We start from the raw sequence: 16,371 nt of genomic DNA, 5'->3' as shown, positions 1-16,371 counted from the left end.
CCCCTGGTGCATGGTACTTCCGCGTTGGGGTAAAAGACACTGGCTGTCAACATTACTATGCCTCAGAATCTTATAGTTCTCTATTAAAATCACCTCTCATCCTTCTTCACTCCCGAGAGAGAGGTCCTAATTCTGCAGACTTTGCCTCATGGCACTTATTTTCTAATCCAGGCAACAACCCAGTAAATCTCCTCTGCATCCTTTTCATAGCTTCCACATCCTTAATATACTGAAGTAAACAGAACTAAACACAATGGTCTAAGTGTGATCTCAGAGATTCGTAGAGCTGCAACATCCTGAACTCAATGCCCCGACTTATGAAGCCCAGCATCCCATAGGCCTTCTTCACTATCCTATCAACCTGCGTGGAAATCTTGAGAAATGCATGGGTTTGGACTCTGATGGGACGCTTTCTATGGTTCACCTATAGGAATTGAGGGAGACGTGCCGAATTTCTTCAGGCTTATAAGAAAGTAGAGTTGCCAGTGTGCATTCTCGACCATCGCATCTCTGTGGGTGGACCAGGACAGGTACCTTGGAGTCAGGATGTATTTTCACCACTGTCCCTGGACCACTAGAGCAATTATTTTTAAATGTTAGTGGTGTTTGAGAAATGCCTTACCGAAGAAATTAATGCAGAGAATGGAGGAGAATCTGTGCTGTGTAGCTGTTAAGACTCACATTGTTTGAAGGAAAGTATTTTCTAGAAGTATCAAATGATGTGAAAAATGAAATGGAAATTCCAACCAGGGCTGATTCTGAGATATAAAGTAAAATCCCCGTTATCTGGAATTCAAACAACCAGCAGCCTCAAGCAACTGGCAAAATGCGAAAAATAAATAGATAAAAAATACAAAAGTTTAAAATTGGTTCTATCAACCAGAAAATTCAGTTATCTGACATCTACCAGTCTTCATGGGGGGTTTTACTGTATTCAGTGTGGAAAAAAAACTCGTTGAGATTAGCAGCGTCCTTCGAGAGAAACATTCAGTTAACATATCAGATCAATCCTTGCTTTCCAACGTTTGCACTCTCTTGCGCTCTCTATTGCAGTATCCATTACTGTGGGAAAAATTTGATCCAGCAGGGCTAAAAATTTGTGTAAGACTGCACATCTCAGCACTGTTTCCAATCAAGTGAGTCGGAAACCCGAAGAATAGAAATTAATTTAAAATCCAAAAGGTGATTACTGAGGACAGGAATTGGAACCTGAAAGGTTTCGATGGAAGTATGTAAAAGAAAACAGCACGATGCTGAACAAGTTAAATTTAAATTTAATTTAGACATACAACATGGTATCAGGCCCTTTCAGCCCATGAGCCCGTGCCATCCAATTGACCTCCAACCCCGGTATGGTTTGAATGGGGGCGGAAACCCACACACCCTTGGGAATTGATGGATTTGAATCTCGGTCGTTGGTGCTGTAACAGTGTTGTGCGAAAACCATTACACTAACCAGACCACCCAAAGTTGAAATAACTTGCTGAGGATCAGAATTTATTGTCACGAACATGACACGAGATTTGTTGTTTTTCAGCAGCGTGTCATAAGTGCAAATATTGCTATAAATGACTTGCAAAAATAAATAGGGCAAAAGAAGAGAAAAGGTGAGGCCGTGTCTGGGGTTCATTGTCCCATCAGAACCTGATGGCAGAGGGGAAGAAGCTGTTTTTGTACCGTTGGGTCTTCTGCCTTCAGGCTCCTGGGCCTCCTTCCCGATGGTAGCAGTGAGAGGAGGGCATGGCCTGGGCAGTGGGGGTCTTTGAGGATGAGGGTTGCTTTCTTGAGACACCGCCTCTTATAGATGTCCCCGATGGAGGGAAGACTGGTGCCACAATGGTGCTGGCCAAGTTCACAACTCTCTGTAGCCTGCTTGTGTTCTGTGCATTGGCACCTCCGTACAAGACAGTGATGCACCCAGTTGAAATGCTCTCCACAGTACACCTGTAGAAATTTGCAAGTCTTTGGTGACATACCAAATCTCCTTAAACTCCTCATGGAGCATAGCCGCTGGCAAGCCTTCTTCGTGATTACATTGACATGGAGACCCTTAAAAAGGGCCTTATCTCAAGTTTATTGTCACAACCAAACAAAACAACGTTCTCCAGTCCTCAGTGTAAAACACGTAGACTCACAACCGCTCATAACTCACATGCAGACAAATAGTACAAATGCAGGACAAGTATTCATATGTACAAATAAATAAATACTCTTTCATTAATACACCCTGTATGAGTCTTAGAGCGTCAAGGTGAGCAGTTTGTTTGGACGTTCAGTGTCCTCACTGCCTGTAGGAAGAAGCTGTTCCTCAGCCTGGTGGAGCTGGCTCTGATCCTCCTGTATCTCTTTCCTTTTTTCTTTTTTTTCCTCTGGGGAGGGGATGGGTCTGATTTACTGCTGTATCTCTTTCCTGATGGGAGAAGCTGAAAGATGCTCCATGGGGGGCAATAGAGGTCCTCAACAATTTTGCGAGCCCTCTTTAGGCGAGAGAGAAGAATTTCAAGGTCGCATCCTGATGTGAGAAATCTGAAATAAAATCAGAAAATATTAGGTATGTTCAACTTGGCCAGCACCAGTGAAGCAAGAAGCAGAAGTAATGTTTTGCTAGAATGACCTTCAATCACCAATGGTGAATGGTGGCAGATGCAACAGATTTAAGCAGGTGCGGAGGCAGGAGAGGTAAACAAAGTGATCTAGAACTTGGATGAGAAGCAGGAGAGTTAATGAAAAGGTTTGATATCACACTGAGAAATGGATGATAGTGGAATCTGAGAAGAACCCCTAGAGGTGCAAATGGGGCATGCAGTGTTGGTAGTAACTGGTGACATCGAAAGAAAATTGTTTTAAAAATTGCCACAAGGACACTGCAGAGCAATTTTTAATCAACATTTTTAGCCTTGGATGTTGGACTCCCACAACATCTCCTCTCCTTTGTGCTTTGTGTGGCCACAGCGACTGGAGATATGGCCCCTAATGTCTGTAACTAGGCCTTCTTTGTATTGCATACTGGCTTACTGTGGAGAATAATTGCTCACTTATCTCTGGAATTCCGTTTAGAGAATCAAGAATGGCGAGCAGTGTCAAATGTTTTAAAATGATCATTCTGAATTAAGGTGGAAGGTCAGAATGGTTTTCAATGTTGAAATACACTTGGAATTCCATTTTCGTCCACAATGGAATGAAATGCAAAAGTCTGCAGATGCTGTGATTGCAGTTAAGGGCAGCATGGTTAGTGCCATGCTGTTACAGCGCCAGCCGCCCAGGGTTGAATCCGGCATTGTCTGTAAGGAGTTTGTGCCTTCTCTCCATGCCTGTGTGGGTTTCCTCCCACCATTCAAAAACATACCAGGGTCGTTGGTCAATTAGGTGTAATTGGGCAGCATGGGTTTTGGGCTGGAAGGGCCTGTTACCTTGTCTAAATTTATACACAAAAGTGCTGGAGAACTTTGGCAGGACCTGCAGTATCCATAGAAGGCAAGGATATTTCTAAAAGTAGATTTTATTCATAAAAGATTATTTACAAAGAGGAAACCATTCAAAATCTCTTCCCACTCTTAGTTTCGTATCCATACACCTCCAACACTGTACATGATTGCATTCTTTCCTATTTACACCGTTATCACCACTGTGGCACCTTGGCGTCCTCCTCCCCCGCCCCCCCCCTGCTGTTTGATGGGATTCCCCTCAGACTCGGTCCCTCAATGCCCAGTAAGACTGTGGGGTCCTTCCCCACAATGCCCTGGCGTTGGCTTTGCCGAGCCTCAGTGCATCCCTCAGCACGTACTCCTGCAGCCTGGAATGTGCCAGTCGGCAGCATTCCCTCATCGACATCTCCGTGTGCTGAAAGACCAACAGGTTTCGGGAAGAACAAAGTGCATCTTTTGCCAAGTCAGTGGTCTTCCAGCAGTTCTGGATGTCTGACTCTATGTGCTTCCCTGGGAACAGCCTGTAAATCAGAGTTCTCTGTCATACTGCAGCTGGGGATGAACCATGATAAGGAGTCTTACATCCTTCTCCACACACAATGAGTGAATCTCCATTCTCCATTCTCCAAAGAATTGGGCAACTATCTCCTCTCCACCGCAGACATCCCTGGGACAACGTGCACGGTGGGAGATAATCCACTGGTACAGGAAGGATCTGACTGGGAGGGCTCCTCTCAGCCAGGCCAAGTCCTGGTACTTGTTTGTGAGCCCTGGTGGACGGTCTGCCCAGGGAACCACCCCACCGGGTCCATCGAGACCTTGTCTCTCATTTTCTTTAAAACATTCCATGCTGACCACTGCTTGCTGGCTGAAAGAGAGGTGGTGTGGACAAGTCCAGCTGACTGGGACATTGGGCCAGGCCCCTTCTCCGCAACACCTGGGACGGGTAGAACCTCAGCACGTAGTGGCACTTGGTGCTGATGTACTTTGATTCCTTGCACAGCCTGATGCAGCAACACATGAAGGTGGTCCTCAAAATGAGGGCCATGTTGGATATGCCCTTGCCCCCGTTGTCTGACGACTTGTACATGTTGACCCCTTCCAACCACAGGCTGTCCGAATTGGTAGCAGAACGCTGAACGCTGGTGCTCCTCAGGATTGTGTGTTCAGCCCTCCCCTGTTCATGTGAATGACCCATGACTGCATTGCAAGATCCAGGTCCAACAGTATCATATAGTTTGCAGATGGCACAACAGTAGTTGGCCTCATCAACAACATTGATGAGTTGCACTACAGAGAACAGGTGGAAAATCTCATGTTATGGTGTGAGAGTAATAACCTGAGTCTCAATGTCGATGAGACAGAGATGATCGTGGACTCCAGGAGGACCAAGGAGGCCCACCCTCCACTACACTTGTCTTCTCACTTGTCAGGAAAGCACAACAGCGACTGCACATCCTGTGAGGTGGGCAAAGCCACCAGCCACCATCCAGTCAACTTTCTACAGGAGATCAATCAAGAACGTCTTGACCGGATGCATCACAGTGTGGTACAGTTGCTGTCAAGCATTGGATCAGAGGTCAATCCACAGGACCATAAGAATGGCAGAGAGGATCACTGGGATCTCCCTCCTCCCCACCATCGATGTAATCTACCGGGATCCTTTTGAATGATCTTGTATGTCAGGCCTTGTCAAAGGTTTTTACAAAAGTAAATGTAAATTACACCTTTCATCCTGAAGAGAGATTGAATGTTTAGGTGGTGAATGGACTTAAATTTTTAATTTACAGGCCATTTCTGCAGGTTGCAATGAACCTGCATCCCCGGAACGTTTTGAACAGTGAGTGGAAACCGGAGTACCCGGAGGAAACCCACGCAGACACGGGGAGAACATACAAACTCCCTACAGACGGTCCGGGATTTGAACCCCGGTCACTGGCGCAGTTTCAACGATGCGCTAGTCACTACGCTAACTGTGCCAGCCCACCGTGCAAATCCTTGTATCCACAGGATTTATTTAGCCTGTCCAGTTCTGGGCAGTGATGACCCCCAAAATATTTAAGAATAGCTTGGTAATGCTAGTGCGTTTGAATGTCAAGGTTACTGGTTTCTTGCATGTATTTTTGTGATGCACATGTGTCAAGCTGCTTATCAGCCCTTGTCCCAATTTTGTTCCGAATTGCTTCATTTACCCAATTAGACATGGAAGAAACTGAACATGGCTAACTTCCATGCCCTGAGAAATTCCTGTGGGGTTACAAGTACACAATCCTTTATCCGGATATCGAAAATCCGGAAAGCTCCAAAAACCGGCAAGTAGGGAGAGAGATAGCAGCGCGAGTCGGGCAGGCGAGGGGGAGACATCGGTAGCGTGAGTTGGGCGGGCGAGGGAGGGATACTGGGAGTGTGAGTCAGGCGGGCAAGGGGGGAGACCGGCAGCACGAGTCGGGCGGGCAGGTTGGGGGAGACAGCAGCGCGACTGGAAGAGGGTGGGGGTGGATACGGCATCACAGTTTGGGTGGGCTTAAATCTGGCTTTCCAAAATTCGGAACACACTGTCCCCCAAGGGTTCTGGATAAAGGGTTGTGAATCTTTCAGTTTTGCCAGATTTACTGCATGTCCACTTGGTCAAGTATTAATCATCAATGTGGGAGTGTGGTTTGTCTCACCTCATCTCACCTCTCCTTCATGTCTGCAATGATGTGTGAATCTGGCTGTTCTTGGTGAAATTCTAGTGCAGTAACTCACCCCCCCCCCCCCGTATCCGGCACTTGGTATTGGTACCAAGATTGGTAGAAGCTAGATATAAATCCCTTCAGAGGCACCAAGTGTCCATGGATTCGCCATTCGTCCCCAGCGGTCCCACAGCTTCTACATCCTCTCGAATCTTGGTTCCGGTACCTGGTTCCCATCAGCCAGTCTCCAGCAGCCCGCAGCCTTTGTGGGCCCCTCAGCATTAAGCACCTAGGGATGGTGATACAGTTGTTCCGGTTAAGCATGATTTTTTTTTTGCTTGAATACTCTGAGACAGTTTTCCCAATTTAGGTACATTTCCCCAAATATTTGTGAGCAGGTCATTACAAATTTAGTGGGAACAGCCTTACCTTGTCGAAACCTACTGTCTGTGCCAATGGCTGCTTGTCCCCATTTGATTTTATACTTTTTTGGTTTTAACTTAAACAACGATAATGCAAGAAAATAGCTTACTGAGTAACCTTGCAGGACTTCCAGATCTGCATGTAGGGTGAAGGGAGCAGGGTTCCTCCTTTTGAATGAGATTTTTTTAATGTAGCTGACAACTGGTGTCTGAATTAAATTTAAATTTTAGGCAGACAGCACGATAATGGGCCCTTCCTGCCCACGAGTCCGTGCCACCCAATTTACAAACAACCCCCATATGTTTTGAAAGGTGGGAGCAAAGCACCTGGTTTCTTCTTCCCACCTTAGTTCCTGACTATTGCAATCTCCTCATTTTTGAAAGCTAAGATTGTTATTAATGACAACAGCCCTTCTAACCACTGTATCTTTCTGCACTGAGCTTTGGCTTATCAGAAGGAAAAAAATGGCTGTGATCCAATGAATCGTGGGTCACATCCAATGGTCTAGGTTCTACAAATAAATCTACAGTTGAGATTTGTTGACTCTGGTTAGAGGAAGAGGGGAAAGGAAGACAGAATTCTTTCTTCATGCATTCAATATTTGTACTGAGGTCAAACTTTTGTGCCAGTTAGCTTGCTTTGGAAAGAATCAACAATGAATAGCAAAATGATAATAGACAATAGGTGCTGGAGAAGGCCAGTTGTCCCTTCGAGCCAGCACCGCCATTTATCGGATCATGGCTGATCTTTCCCTTTCAATAACCAATCCCAGCCTTATCCCCATAACCCTTAACTCCCCTTCCCACAAGAGCCTTAGCCAACTCTCTTAAATCTATCTAACGAATCCACCCCCACTACTCTCTGTGGCAATGCATTCCACAGACCCACAACTCTCTGGGTAAAAAAAATTCTCCTCATTTCTGTCTTAAATGGCCTTCCCTGTATTCTTAAACTATGCCCTCTAGTCCTAGTCTCTCCCATCATTGGGAACATGTACTCTGATTTCATCCTGTCAAGCCCTTTAATAATCCTAAATACCTCAATCATATCTCCCCTCATTCTTCTAAGCTCCATCGCATATAATCCCAGTCTTTCTAACCTATCCGTGTATGACAATCCTGCCATCTAACCATGTAAACCTGCACTGCACTCCCTCCATAGCAAGTATGTCCTTTCTTAAATATGGAGTCCAGAACTGGATAAAATACTCCAGGTGACCCTGCTCTCTCCAATTTGCTGCCTGACACCCTCTCTGAAACTCTCCTATCCCTCTTTGCTCCCTCCGGCTTTGAGATTTCACAGTCTATTGGAACTACCCCTATGTTCTCCTTCCTATCCATTTCACTATCAGTCTGGTTCCCCTCCCCCTTCCAATTCAGTTTGGAAATCCAACTGCATTATTAAATCTTGTTGCAAGTATATTGGCCCCCTTTGGATTTGGGTGCAACCCATCCTTCCTGTAGAAGTCATGTCTCTCCCAGAACAGATCACAATGATCCATATGTGACAAATCCGACATTGTTCTGTATGGAAAACTAAGAGACTGGTTTCCAGCAGGCAGTAGGCCTTTTAATGGTGCAACTCCACATTAAAGCCTGCTCAAGGAAAAAAAAGGTGAATTTACCTTTCATGGTGATGGCCTCTGATGTGGATTCAGTGTTGCCTTTATGGAGAGCCGAATCGGGAGCCGTCTTCCGGAGCTGAGGGTGGCATGGAGAGTGGTGCAATAGTGCCACCGATCACCATGACATCAAACATACGCGCTGGCATGCGACATTCCCTCCCACCCAAAAGATCAAAAAACTTTAGCCGTCGGTCATATGAATAATGATCCTTTAGAGACAAATCATGGGTGCTATTGCCCTGCACCTGAACACTTTAAAATTTGCGCATGCGGTCGCAGGCTGACGTCATCATCACGTCTGTGACGCCTGCCCCTTTGCAGCCACTTTCGGCGGCATTACCTTTATGGAGGAGGTGGAGCTGGATTGGAGTTCACCTGCTGAATCCGCCCTCAGAGCTTTGATGAAGGTAAGTGAAACGATGCAAAGACAGAGAATATCCATCTTTACATTCACTTCTTTTCTACTATAAAAAGGCCAAGTGTCATAACTCTTGTCAAAGATTAGCTTTTTTAAAAAAAATTCTTATATCTTTGATCTTTTACCACAGCTGGAGAACTCTATTCCAAATGATATGAAATTTCTGCAATTTTATCATGTATTTGCTGCTTTTAAATAAAACGATCAGAGGACTGCACGTTAAACAATGTTTCTGTGTGCTCCCATCTAGGTTAAAATAGAATGCAATTATTTTCCATTTACATATATTGGCATGGCTATTCATGGCATGAGTGGTGGTAATTGGGTAATATCCCCGGAGAGTGCGTTACTGAAAATAATGGTGATGAATTTAAAACACCTCTGTGTAATGACCATCACTGCAATTTGCTTTTATCACGTCGTGTTTCACCTGATTACGGGGGACAGTGCAAATGGTCTGTCGATGATAAACTGTACAATAGGCTGTTCACTGGAAGCCCTGTGCTAATCCTCCCAAATCTTCAGTTCGTTAGCTGCCATTGTTCCCTTTTTATGTCATTGTTATTTTCCATGTTGCGTTCCAATTCCCATTGGATATAGTTTTCTTGCTGATTAAAAGTTGTGTTGTATAGATAATTGGTGCCTTTAGACCAACCATTCTCTACCTTTTTTTCACCTATGGCCCCCTGAGGAATCTGCTCAAAATTTATGGACTCCTTTCCCCATTAAGTAGTCAAGTTTAGTTGGTTTCTTCTCTCCTACTGACTCCATATGTATAAAAATATATTTTATGTTACGTGAGGTGAAAATAAAACAAGGCTTTTACTTAATTGTGCTGTGAACGCCCAGGAGAGGGGGGTGAGGAATGGGAATAGACTAAGGGCCCCCTTTGAGAATGGCTGCCATAGTCTATGTCGATGTTGTAAATAGATCGGAGGTTGAAAGATTTCTCCTCTTTTTAATAATGATGCAATGTGCAACTTGATCACAAACAGAAATACTGATGATTTTTCTTCTTCACACAGGGTCGCCATGTCAAAACAGGGCAGCTTGCAGCCATCAAAGTTATGGATGTCACAGAGGTACGGAAATCCTTTTATTATTGTCATTCCTGAAAACATTAAGAACAATATTCTTTCAAGGTCAGGCCATGATGAGAATTTTTTACTTAAATTTCCGTTAACTTTTTGTACATTTTGTTTGTGACGTTTTAAAGTACTATCTGGAAGCAAACAAATAAAAGAAAAAAAAACCTAGTTCTGTCCAGCTTGACTTCCTGACGGAGACAATGCAATGGTTTGGGTTTCCAATTAAGAATCAGCACTTTCAATGCTAATTGTCAACTAATTGTAACTAGGCAGAGGCTTCAAAACCCGAAATGAAGCCAAAACCCTGAACTAGTATTTACCCAGCGGCCAAAAGCTGACCCAGGAATAACTAGACTGCATTTGACTCCTCTTGTACTCTGACTGGGGAGTGCAAAAAAATCGCATATCTTCAAACTTTTTCCAGGCATCTTCCTGTTCAACTTTTCAAGTTCAATAGGCTGTTGATTTCCATGGGAACTGTGGCTGCAGACAAGAGTAAATTCATCATAATGTCCTGTCATGTTAATATTTATCCATGTGTTTGTGAGTACTACTTTCCAGTGTTTTATTTTGGACAGTAAAGTCCCTGATATTTGGAATTCAAGCAACCAGCAAAAAAAATTGAAGAAAATAAGTTTTAAAAATTAAAATATATAAGAATAAAATAAAACATTTAAAAAATAAATTAATATTGTAACACATAAACCTTTGGTGAAGATGGGAGCAAATATTCAGCCAGCAGAGAGCCTTGTTTGGGCTTTGCTTATAGCAGCTGTTTGAATAAAGTTGTGTGAAACAACAATGGCATCACCATTGGGGGGTGACTCTTTTTTTGAATATTTTACTTAAATTTTTTCCATTCATATAATTAATAAACCATAAAACAGACAATAAATGTTTAAATTGAAGAGAATTTAATTCATTACATGATTGTTATAACCCCTCCCCTTCACTCCATCTCCCAACCCCTCACCCCCAAAAAATATATATATAAATGTAGTGGCTCATCTCCACAACTAGCAAACTGCAGCCAGCGGCATCCACGGAGATGCTCAGAGCAGGGCAAAAGCAGAGCCCAGAAGTTGATGTTGCTTCTGCCCCACTGAGTCGCTCAGGACTCTGGGGCCAGGTGGGCCTTTTAAGCACGCGATTTAAAACCAGTAAAGCAGTTACTCCTGAACTCTGCAAGTCTCAGCGTGTTCCTTTCGATTAAAGCAGCTTAGCAGGCCACATTGGTGACCTTGACAGTCCAATGAGATTTTGACCTGACGCAAGCAACTCTAGAGGCATAGACAAAGCAAGCGAATCAACTTTTCTAAACACAGTTTCACTGAAACTGCCGACTTTTTGGACTGGTCAGCCCCTCATCTGGTTCCAGCAGATAGAGGCCCAGTTCCAGATCAGGAACATTGTCTCAGATGAGGCCCGATATTGCTTTGTAGTGGCTAGACTCAACCAGTAAACGACAGGCCATGTAATGGACTTTCTACAGCAGCCCCCAGTAGCTGGCAGGTATGAGGCACTCAAGGCCCTATTAGTCAGTACATTCAGCCCCTCATTCAGCGAACAGACTGCACAGCTGCTACGGATGGATGGCCTAGGCATCCGGGCCCTGTCGGCCCTAATGAGTGACAAGCCGGCACTAGCAGATGGCCATAAACTGTGCCTACTCTTTGAACAGTTCTTTTTTAGACCAGATTCCGGAGGACATCCACCTTCAACTTGCAAGTGAGGATTTCTCCGACCTGTGGAACTGGCTTGCCAAATGAGACAGCAGGGCCAACGTCGGAATTAGTGCTCCGTCATGCCAATGGGCCTACCACACCACACCCATCAGCTAAGCCTTTTCTGAACTTCAAGGATCCATATAAAGGTCAACTGATCCTGGACCCACAACACCGCCTCTTTAGTCAGGAAGGCACAGCAGTGCCTACACTTGCTAAAGGGGTTAAGGAGGGGAAGGCTCAAGCCAAGTCAAGTTTATTAACATATAATTATACAAGTACAACCTGATGAAACAGTGTTCTCTGGTCCTCAATGAAAAAACATGCAGACATACAACCTGACACAAGACAGGGGCTGGCTCTGATAGTCCTGCATCTTGTCCCCAATGGGAGCAGCTGAAACATGCCGTGTGCAGGGTGGAGTGGGTCCTCAATTATTTTACATGCCCTCTTGAGACAACGATCTCAGTAGATGACATCAATGATGGGGGGAGTGGGAGGGAGTGAAAGCGACCAGCCACCATCCGAACACCATTCTACAGGAGCACAATAAACAGTGTCTTAGCGGCTGCATCATAGCCGTAAAGCATTGGAGGTTGATTAAAACTAGTGAGATCATTCGGATTTCCCTTCCCTCTATCAATGATATCTGCAGGGGGCGGTGCTTAATGAGGGCTCAGAGAATCAGTGAGGACCCGTACCATCCAGCCTACAACATCTTTGAGACACTACCTCAAGGAAGAGGTACAGGGGCACAAAAACCAGGACTGCCAAGCCGGGAAACAGCTTCTTCCGGCAGGTGGGAAACTGGTGAGCAATCCCAGAAACCTGTGAATTAGTTTTACTTTGATTTATTTTGAATCACGATGTATGTATGTTTGTGTGTAAGTTGGGCTGTGAGCACTATGGTCTAAAGATGCACCATCTTGTCAGGTTATATATGTACAATCAGATGATTGAACTACATTAACATCTTTGTTCAAGAACAATATTATGCATAGTATTTAAATGGATTCTTACCAATACCCGGGACTTGTAATTGCAACAGTATGAGATCTGAGAAAATGACTGCTTTATTTAGCAGTGTGCATCTTGTAGATGGAGTGCAAAAACAGTTTAATTTTGTGAACTTGAACATCTCCAGAACGAAGCATGCTCCATGAAACACTGCACCATTTGTGATAAAAACACCTTTCTCAATCTCTATTCAATAACAAAATCTAAATGTTTAACACCCACATTTAGAGAGTCTATTTGTATATCTGAAGCTCTCATCATCTGCGTTGGAATTTTTAAAAAATCTCACTTCTAATTACCAGTTTATCTCCCTTCTGTAATACCCCCCACTGTAAATAAGGCCCATGGCAATCTAAATGCTCTCACGATCAACTTTTTTGTGCAGAGGGGAAGTTTTATAGTACAAAAATCTTCCTCTTCAGATATCAGATGCAATTTATTGTCATGTAATAAAACAGAAATGTAACATTGCACAAAATTGCCTGTGGTCTGCTATTGGGCAGACAAAGATTTGCCATTAGCATTGCCCAGTGCCCCATATAGTCAGAGAAAGAGAAGCCAAAGAGAGAGCCTTCAGAGTCACCGTGAGTCCATGGATTTGCCTACAGCTCCTGCAACCTCTGCAGCCGCACACACTCCTGTTTAGGTCAAACCATCAGCAACCCAAGGCCAGATCCAAACCTCCGACACGATGAGGAAACCTTCCACATCCAGGGCCCTTCTTGCCCTCAGCACCATCTCAAATCCTGGTTCTCACGAGTCAGTAACACCACTTGTGCTATTTAAAATTAAAGCAGAGTCAAATTTATTATTCTTTGCTTCATAGTCATTGAGCACCAAGCCCGTTCTTTGGCCACTAATCCCATTTTATTCTGCCCACATTGATGTCAAGACATTTCCTCAAGTTCCACCACTTGCCCATTGACTAGTCCAGGGAAAATATACTGTTTCCAGCTTACTACCAACTAGCATATGGCAGGAAGCGCAAGTATTTGGGGGAAAACTTCTTCAAAAAGCATCAAAATCAGGATTGGAGAGGGTCACTGGAGTTGTGAAGCAGCAGCTGTACCCACTGTGCCCCAGCTCTTCTTACCTAAATGATCACCCACTGTATTCCCACAGCCTTCCTCTGTGTTTTCAAACTTGAGGGTGACATGGTTAGCATAACACTAGCACAGCGTCAGTGACATAGCTTCGATCCGGTGCTGTCTGTAAGGAGTTTGTACGTTCTCCCGTGTCTGCATGGGTTACCTCTGGCTGCTCTGGTTTCCTCCCTCCATCCAAAGAAAATCATATGGGGTTTATAGGTTGATTAGTGCATTTGTGCAGCACGGGTTCATGGGCCAGAATGACCTGTTACCGTGCTGCACGTCTAAATTTAAAAAAAATAAGCCTGACAGCACCCCTAACCCCCATCTTGATGTTTCAAATCTTTTCGTTCTGCAGTACAAACTGTGAGCTTGGCTGTTTTTAAATTTTTTCCCAAGGTTTCTTGAAGGTGCCAAGTACAGAATAAGGAAATAATGATGTTCATCATGTTCAATGAACCAAACCCAATTCTATAAATAAAGCCTCACGTCCACACACCATTCTTTTGCAAGTATTGAGAACCCCGAGTTACTCCATTCTGCAATTTCAAATGGGATTTGCAATCAATCAAACTTCGTACTGAGATTGTTAGAGATTATTAGTTTTGTTCATTTTTATATATTTGATAGAACCATAGAACATTACAGCACAGAAAAACAGGCCCTTCTAGTCTGTGCCAAACCTATCATCCTGTCTAATCCCATTGATCTGAGACTATTCCATATCCCTCCATAGCCCTCCCATACCCCTGGAAGCTAGTTCCACACACCCACCACTCTCTGTGTGAAGAAGTTCCCCCTGAAACATTTCCTTTTTCACCCTTAACTCATGTCCTTTGGTTTGTATCTCACCCACCCTCAGTGGAAAAAGCCGACCCATTTACTCTATCTATATCCATTATAATTTTGCATACCTCTATCTATCAAATCTCCCCTCATTCTTCTACGCTCCAGGGAATAGTCCAAGCCTGTTTAACCTTTCCCTGTAACTCAGTTCCTCAAGTCCCGGCAACATTCTAGTAAATCTTCTCTGCACTCTTTCTATCTTACTGATATCTTTCCTGTAGTTTGGTGACCAAAACTGCATGCAATGCTCCAAATTTGGCCTCACCAATGTCTTATACAACTTCACCATAACATCCCAACTCCTCTAATCAATACTTTGATTTATAAAGGTCAATGTGCCAAAACCTCTCTTTACGACCCTATCTACCTGTGATGCCACTTCCAGGGAATTGTGTATCTGTATTCCCAGGAGGACATGGGAAGGAAAGAGGACAGGTATAAATCAACATCAATGTCTGTTCATTGTATAGTTATAAATGACAATGTACAGTAAAACCCCTGGTATCCGGCATCTATGGGGATTGATAGATGCCGTATAAGTGAATTTTCCGGTTGCTTGAGATTTCATGGTGCGCATTCAACGAACTAACAGCGAGTTGTGCCAATTTTAAACCCGTATTTTTTGCCTATTTTCTGCAATACTTTTGCCGGTTGCTTGAATTCCAGATAACAGGTTTTTTATACTGCAATTGTATATGCACCAAACCATAGGAATTCCTTATTTATTGGAGACGTCACTTCCGTATTCTGCTCCCGAACATTTAATTGTTCTCAGTACATTTATTGTTGTACTTCTGATTGATTTGACATTCCGTAATTCTGGAGTGGCTGCTGCCTTTCCCCACCCCCCAATTGATCCAGGTTCAATCCTCATCTCTGCCCTTTAGTCTGTGCAATTGAGTGTTGTCCCCATGACTGTGCAGGTATCCTATTAAATGTTCAGGTTTTCAAGTTCAAGTTTATTGTCACCTGATTGTCCATATACAGCCCGACAAAACAACATCGCTCCAGGCCTAGGTGTGTGCACAAAAACACACAGTACTCCATATATAATGATTGCATAAAATATATAAATATTTGAGATGATTTTCACAGTTACAGGATGATGTTCATTAATTCTGCAGTCTATGGGAAAAAGCTATTCTCCAGCCTGGATTCTCTTGAACCACCATGGTAGTGGGTTGCAGATGCTGTGCACCAGATGGAAAGGCTCTTCTATAATTGCTTGAGCCCTATTCAGACAACACTCTCAGTAAATGTTGACACTAGAGGAAAGAGAGAGACAGACCCCAGTGGTGTGCTGCTGTTTTAATAATCCTCTGTATAGACTTCCAGTCCGATGCTTTGCTGCTACTGTCCCACACAATGATGCAATCAGACAAGACAGTGTCGATTGTGCTCCTGTTAAAGGTTGTTGAGATGGGAGCCAGTGGCCTTGCTCTCCTCCGCCTCCTTAGAAAGTGTAGGCGCTGCTAATGACTTCCTGACTAATGAGGAGGAGTTGTGAGTCCAGGATAGGTCATCCCTTACATGCACTCCAAGGAACTTTGTGCTCTTCAATCTTTCCATGATGGAGCTATTGATATTTAGTGGAGAACGAAGGACCTTTGTCCTCCTGAAGTCCACAATCATGTTTTGTCCATGTCGAGACTCAGGTTATTAATCTCTCACCATTTTACGAGCCTTTCAACCTCCTCTCTGTGATGCATCTCATCACTGATGCTGATGAGACCAACTACTATTGTATTATCCGCAAACCTGATGATTCTGTTAGAACAGAATCTGGCTGAGCAGTTGTGAGTCAGGAACGTGAACAGTAGCGGGCTGAGATCCCAACCCTGAGGGGCGCCAGTGCGACTCGAGGATTTTTGCTGCTGACTCAGATCGACTGCGGTCTTTCCATCAAGAAGCCCAGAATCCAGTCGCAGAGAGAAATGTTGAGTCCCAGCGAGGTATGAGTGTGTTGAATGCCGAGCTGAAGTCAACGAACAACAGCCTGGCGGTTGAGGCGTCAGTTCTCCAGGTGGGCAGAGTGGAGGGTCA

At 44.1% G+C, this 16,371-nt stretch overlaps 1 protein-coding gene across 4 annotated transcripts in view; it reads left to right on the top strand.

Annotated features, from left to right (window-relative positions):
* The window catches only part of LOC138755002 (misshapen-like kinase 1), a 406,606-nt gene that overhangs the window by 121,781 nt on the left and 268,454 nt on the right, over positions 1-16,371 (top strand). For all 4 annotated transcript variants that reach the window (XR_011351978.1, XM_069920129.1, XM_069920126.1 and 1 more), the window contains exon 3: positions 9,591-9,647. Coding sequence is in view for 3 of the 4 variants with exons in the window: in XM_069920129.1 (XP_069776230.1) it covers positions 9,591-9,647 (57 nt within the window). In the remaining variant the exon portion in view is untranslated. The remainder of the gene's footprint in view (positions 1-9,590; positions 9,648-16,371) is intronic.

The sequence above is a fragment of the Narcine bancroftii genome, chromosome 2, assembly GCF_036971445.1.
Source record: "Narcine bancroftii isolate sNarBan1 chromosome 2, sNarBan1.hap1, whole genome shotgun sequence".
Classification (NCBI taxonomy): Eukaryota; Metazoa; Chordata; class Chondrichthyes; order Torpediniformes; family Narcinidae; genus Narcine; species Narcine bancroftii.
Note: the sequence above shows the minus strand (reverse complement) of the source record. Positions and strands in the feature narration are given on the sequence as shown.